At 49.8% G+C, this 6,000-nt stretch overlaps 1 protein-coding gene across 1 annotated transcript in view; it reads right to left on the bottom strand.

Moving 5' to 3' along the window:
• Window positions 1-6,000, bottom strand: part of WWC1 (WW and C2 domain containing 1) — a 188,593-nt gene that overhangs the window by 5,937 nt on the left and 176,656 nt on the right. The window contains exons 20-21 of the mRNA XM_011997874.1: window positions 4,460-4,552; window positions 440-673 (exon numbers count right to left, since the gene is read on the bottom strand). Coding sequence (XP_011853264.1) covers window positions 440-673; window positions 4,460-4,552 — 327 coding nt within the window. The remainder of the gene's footprint in view (window positions 1-439; window positions 674-4,459; window positions 4,553-6,000) is intronic.

The following is a 6,000-nucleotide window of genomic DNA, read 5'->3' as shown; positions in this document are numbered from 1 at the left end:
CCTGGTGTGACCAGCCCTTCTCCTCCTTTGGCAAGGGCTGCCCTGTGGGATTTCCTGGGCAGGCACCGAGGCAGGTCAGTGTCCTATTGTTACTCTGTTAAAGTGTGTGCTGTGGCACAGATTGGGTCCCCAATGTATTTCATGAAGAGCTGCATGATGAGTACATGTGTGAACAGTAAGGGCGTGCATACAAAAACACGTCAACAAATGCAGTAAATGGGCCTTGCAGCCAGGTGAAAGGTTCATAACGTCGAGTAGGCAAAGGGATTCCTGGATCCCTCTGCTGATGGGAACGAGTGATGGGTGGAACATCCTCAGTGGAAGCTGTGGTGGGAATTGTAGGATGCATCATGAGCTCTGGCCTCTCTTCCCTGGGGCAGTGGCCCCTGACTCTTTGGGGCAGAGCGCAGGGCTCCCCTGCCTTCGAGGCTGCACTCACCCGCTTCTCCAACATCCTCAGCAGCAGGCGGAAACGCTCGTCCTCACGCAACCACTGCGGCAGCTCCTTCTCCCCGTGGCTCTTAGCTTGTTCCAGCTGCTCCTTGAGCTCCTTCAGCACCGAGATCTCCTGGGTCAGTTGGCTATGCCAGGTTCTTGTCGCCTGCAGGTCTAACTCCAGGTCCAGCGAGGTGCGGATCAGACGCTCGGAGCGCAGGGACTTGACCGAGGAAGGCTGTGGGGGTGGGGATGGCTTCTCTTGTTATTAGAGCTCTGCCCAGTGAGCCCACCCAGCCCCTTCCTCTGACCCTCAAATACCCTCTCTTTCTTTACCTGTAGGCATCCACTCCTTTCGAATGGGGCTTCCCCTTCCCTGGGAAGCCTGTTGTGAATTCTCCCATTCAGCTCATGTTTACTGGGCATTTATTATGTCCCAGGAATGGTACTAAGCACTTCATTTCCATAACCTCGTTTCATTTTCACAAACCTAGGAGGTCCTGAGGGTTATCTGCACCTAGGAGGCTTGCAGAGGTTAAGTCCCACAGGGCGGGCATGTGTGGTAAAGTTGAAGTTCCACCTCAGGGAGCTGGCTGCAGTCCCCACCCGCCCTCTCTGTACACTGTGCCAGCTTCAGTACTCTCAGCACCCTCCATATGTACGTTCTCAGTTATTGATTCCTGTCACTGTACTGTTCTGAAGTTGTTTCCCCAATACAGGTCTGTTCCCGCCTGAGGGCAGAAGTCATGTCTTCTTGATTTTGTGTTCCTGTGATGGGCCCCTATTGTTTCTGCTTGTCCAGCATTTGTTTCCCCAGCCTTAGAGTAACAATGCCCTCACCTTCCCTTGGAGATCTCCTCCTCTGCACTCAATCCACCTGCTTTGTGTGGGGCATCAGGGATAGGAATGTGACCTGAACCTGGCCAATCTGAATCTCAGTGACAGGTTCAGAGGTGAGTATGTTATCAAAGCCCAACCATTAATACTCCATTCTGGCACTTTGCTGAACTGCTTGGAAAAGAGGCGATGTCTTTACACCGATGTTGCTAAGCCTTCAAGATATAAACCTGGGACTCATCATGATCATCTTTACTTGTGGGGTGACCTGTTCGAGAATTAAGCTGTACAGAGGGAGCAACGCCATGAGAAGGGGGCTGAGGCCTGATGACATCATTTCAAACTTTGGATCAAGCCATGCCTGAAGGTAGTTCAACATCCTGGATTTCTTCATTAAATTAGACAACAATTCCCTCTTTCATTTTTAAGCTGTATTTGAGTTAGTTTCTTCAGTTATCTATACGTAAAAGATCCTGATTAATTCGACCATTAACTCTCCTCCCATCACAAATCACTAATGATTAAAAAACAGTAATTCATGACTATGGGAGTCAGAATTCTAAAATGGTTTCTCAAATCCCATTCCTAATATGCATGCCCTGTATAATCTCCTCTCCTTCAATTCCAATGCGACCTGTGAATATGAACTATCACTCCCACTAATCAGTTGACTTTGAGTTAATCAAAAGGAAGATTATTCCAGGTGGTCCTGACTTAATCAGGTAAGCCCCTAAAAGATGGCCTGGGCTTTTCCTGGCTGGGCTCTTCTGCTGGCCTTGAAGAAGTAAATAAAGCATGTTGTAGAGACGGCCACAGGGCAGAAACCTGAGAGTGACCTCTAGGAGCTGAAAATGCTCCCCCAACCCCCCAGCTGACAGCTAGCAAGAAACTACAAGGCAATAAATTCTGCCAACAACTGGAGGCAGTGCCTGGATGCAGATGTTTCCTTAGTCAAGCCTCCAGATGAGGATGTGGCCATTTAACACTTAGAGGTTTCAGCCTGCTAAAACCCTGGGTAGAGGGCTCAGCTAACCTGTGCTTGAACTCCTGACCTGTGGAAACTGTGAGGTAAGGCATTTGTATTATTTTAGGCTGCTAAAGTTTGTGGTGATTTGTTATGTAGCAATAGAAAACAAATACAATGACCAATAAGGAGATCTCAGACACAGCATAAGAAGCATTACCATAAGACCTAGTCTCATTTTGCAAGGCTGGCAAGTATACTATTAGGAACATAAGACAGCTCTAGGAAGAATTTCTAGAACGCTCTTCTAGGTTGAACGTGGTCTGCTCTGTGCTTAAAAACGAGCAGGATCAAGGAAATTCAGCTGAGTGATCTACATGGCTCAAGCACTCAGAGCAACAAATAAAGATTCTTTTGCTTCGTCTGACCCATGTCCAGTCTCAGAAGCTGGGCAGGCTGCAGTAGAGAGAGAACAGCTCAGGCAGTGCGTGGAAGCAAGGACCAGTGCCCAAGGGCCCAGGCCCAGCCTCTGGACTCTCCTGACCTGAGGGAAATGTGGGCTCAGACCCACCATCAGGGGCTTCCTTAGTAAGTCATCCTCTTGGGTAAGGGGAACAGGGGGTGATGAAGGGGGCCTGCTTCTGGGGGGCCTGCCTTAGAAGGGAGCTGTGGGAAATGCAGGGGGAGCAAGTAGGAGATCAGTGGCATTTCTGCAGAGGTGTATCATGAATATCTGCTCCAGAAGCTCCTAAGGAGCTTTGTTAAAATGCGGTTTTCAGGGCCCATGCCAGCTGCCTGAATTAAATGGTCAGAAGTGTGGCCTTGCAATCTGCATTGTCACCAAGCTCCCCAGGTAACTTTTGGTGCTCCAGAGACTGCAGTACAAGCCAGCTACAGAAGAGGGGGTTGGGGTGGGGGACCCAGAGTGGGCAGTTGGTTGTCTCTGTCACCTGAGGCCACGTCCACTTTCTCCCACACCCACCCACTCTCCCTTCCCTGTGTAGTCTCTCCTGCGTTGCTGTCTCTCTCTTGCTCTCTCCAGCTATCCCTCAGACTTGTTAGGGTGTAGGATGTCAGGCAAAGGACCAGATTCTGGCTGTCAGCAAGCAGTGCAGGAGAAGGGGGGTGCCTGCCCCTACTGGGGGCTGTTGGCACTATCTTTTCCCTCCATGCTCTCTTTTTCTTTGCTTTCTTTCTTTTTTTCTTTCTGACATTCTGGCTCCTGGTTTCTTCCAGTTCTGCAAACTCATTAGACAGAACTGCTTTAAACTCGTGTTGAAAGCCCAAAGTGGGGAGGGCCCCCTGCATCTGCTGCAGTCCTTAGTGGTCAAACACAAATCAGGGGTCGCTCCTTTGCCTACCCCCACCCCATCCGGATCGCTCAACTCAGTCTCCACTAGGAAAGGCCAGGAGGCTTCTGCAGGGCAAATCTGCAACCTTTTCCCTGTGGGCCTCCCTGCTTCAGGCCGGTGCTCAGAGGCACCCAGCTTCTCTGCCAGCAGGAGGGTCACGGGGCCTGGATGACAGACACACTGAGCAGAGTCTTGTATGAGGAAGGCTCCTGTCAGATGATGCTCTCTGACTGATGACTGTGACATGTTGGGTTGGTTAGTTCTTTTTTTGTTTTTTGAGACGGAGTCTCACTCTGTTGTCCAGGCTAGAGTGCAGTGGTACAATCTCGGCTCACTGCAACTTCCGCCTCCTGAGTTTAAGCAATTCTCCTGTCTCAGCCTCCCGAGTACAGCCTGGGACTACAGGTGCACGCCACCACACCCAGCTAATTTTTGTATTTTTAGTAGAGATGGGGTTTCACCATGTTGGCCAGACTGGTCTTGAACCCCTGACCTTAGGTGATCAATCTTCCCACCTCGGCCTCCCAGACTGTTAGGATTACAGGTGTGAGCCACTGCACCCAGCTGGGTTGTTAGTTCTTACTGACTTTGATTTCTATCTAGGAAGTCAAGGCCAAGTGTACACACTCCTCTTCTAACCTATTTGTCATAATAAGACAAATACATTTACCCTTTGGCACCTTCCCCAGTGGCTACACAGGCCTCATAGTTCACAAACATCTGTTCGCAAATACCAGCATGCTTGCGAGAGCAACATTTTTCAAGCCAGTGGCTGAGGAGAAATGGCCAGCCATCAGGAGACGTGTGTGCATGACACCGGGCTTGGGGCAATGGGGGAGGAGCAGAAAAATAGCTTCGAGGTGACTCTTACCCGCTTCATCCGGACGCTGCGTCGCTCCAGGGAGTTTCGAACAAAAGGTGGCTTTTTGGACAGAGTGGAGCTGTCACTATCACTCCGATTCAGCTGCAAGAGAAAAGTCACGGAATGTTAAACATGGTCCGAGTGCATTCCGGAAGGTGCACTGAAGCCCAGAGGGAGGTCAGGTTCCTCCGCCCAGCACAGTCCTTCCTCTCCTTCCGCAAACGCCCAGACTGTCCTGTTCCGGGTTTCATTCTGACTTTTCCTTTCTTTATACGTGAACATTCATTGAGCATGTAGTATGCATGATGCACACTGCTTCATCTCCATGCTAGTATCTGCAGGATGCTAAATGCCACGAATATCCCATTGAACCTTTCCAACAACCCCATGTGATAGGAGCAAATCCATTTCACAAATGAGGTGACAGAAGCTTAGGGGTTGCAGAACTGGCCCAAGGTTGGCAAGCTGGTCAGTCGCACAGCAGGGCTGGACACTGGGCAGTGTGACTTCAGTGTATACTGCCCTCTTGACCTACTACACAAAGGGCATTTTTGTATCAACTCTTCCCTGGTGTCTACAGAGACTGCCTTTACTGACTTAAATGGAGCCGCTGTCAAGATTGATATTTAAAAAAGAAAAGGGCAGCTTAAAGGCAAAGCCTCAGGGACCATATCCTTAGAGATAATGGGGCAGATCGTAACTTTCCCGTAGGCATCCCCTCAATCACTGAGTTATCTATACTCCCCCCAGACGGCTAGTATTCCCCATTTAAGACCGGAAATCAGGCCTACAGTCAGGATGGGAAGCTTCTGTATTGAGAGTGTGTCCCGCCCCCCGAGGAGCACGAGAGAGTGGGTAGGATGACAGCACCCCTGGGAGGTGGGAGCAGGGTGGGGAGTTCTTTCTGAGTCCTATTTCCAAAGTCGGTGGGGTTGCCAGAGGCCGATGCTATTGTGCTTGTGTGTCTAGCAGCTGTCATTTCACTGCTGCAGGTCTCTTGAGAAGCTGTTTCTGTGGTTATTGATAATTACTTGTGATAATGATATTAATAGTCCTGCTAAGCTGACAAACACAGCAACTCCAGGGACAGACTGATGAAATAGCCACTGGGCTAGGTAGGGCCTCAACCAGCACCAGACACTGAATAGTACAAATAATGACTGCCACATGGAGAGAGCACCTGCTGCATGCCAGGTGCTTTAGTGACAGTTTCATTTAATCCTCAAACAATTCTAACGTGATAGGAACTGAGGCCCAGAGAGATTAAGAAGCTTGTAAAGTTGAATAGCTAGGGAGTATCAAAACCAGAGTTCAAGGCTCAGTCTGTTTGGTTCCAAGGCCACCAGCTCTCCTGGCTCCAGCCTGCAGTTAGGGCTCAGAGATGAAACTAACGTGCAGGTGGAAGGGTGTGCCATCTTGACAACTGGGGTAGGTTCATGTAAACTGGTTGCATGTGGTACCAGAAGGGGGTTTTTTCTTTTCTTTTCTTTTCTTTCTTTTTTTTGTTTCTGTTTTGAGACAGGGCCTCACTCCTGTCGCCCAGGCTGGAG

The sequence above is a fragment of the Mandrillus leucophaeus genome, unplaced genomic scaffold, assembly GCF_000951045.1.
Source record: "Mandrillus leucophaeus isolate KB7577 unplaced genomic scaffold, Mleu.le_1.0 Scaffold115, whole genome shotgun sequence".
In the NCBI taxonomy this organism is placed as follows: domain Eukaryota; kingdom Metazoa; phylum Chordata; class Mammalia; order Primates; family Cercopithecidae; genus Mandrillus; species Mandrillus leucophaeus.
Note: the sequence above shows the minus strand (reverse complement) of the source record. Positions and strands in the feature narration are given on the sequence as shown.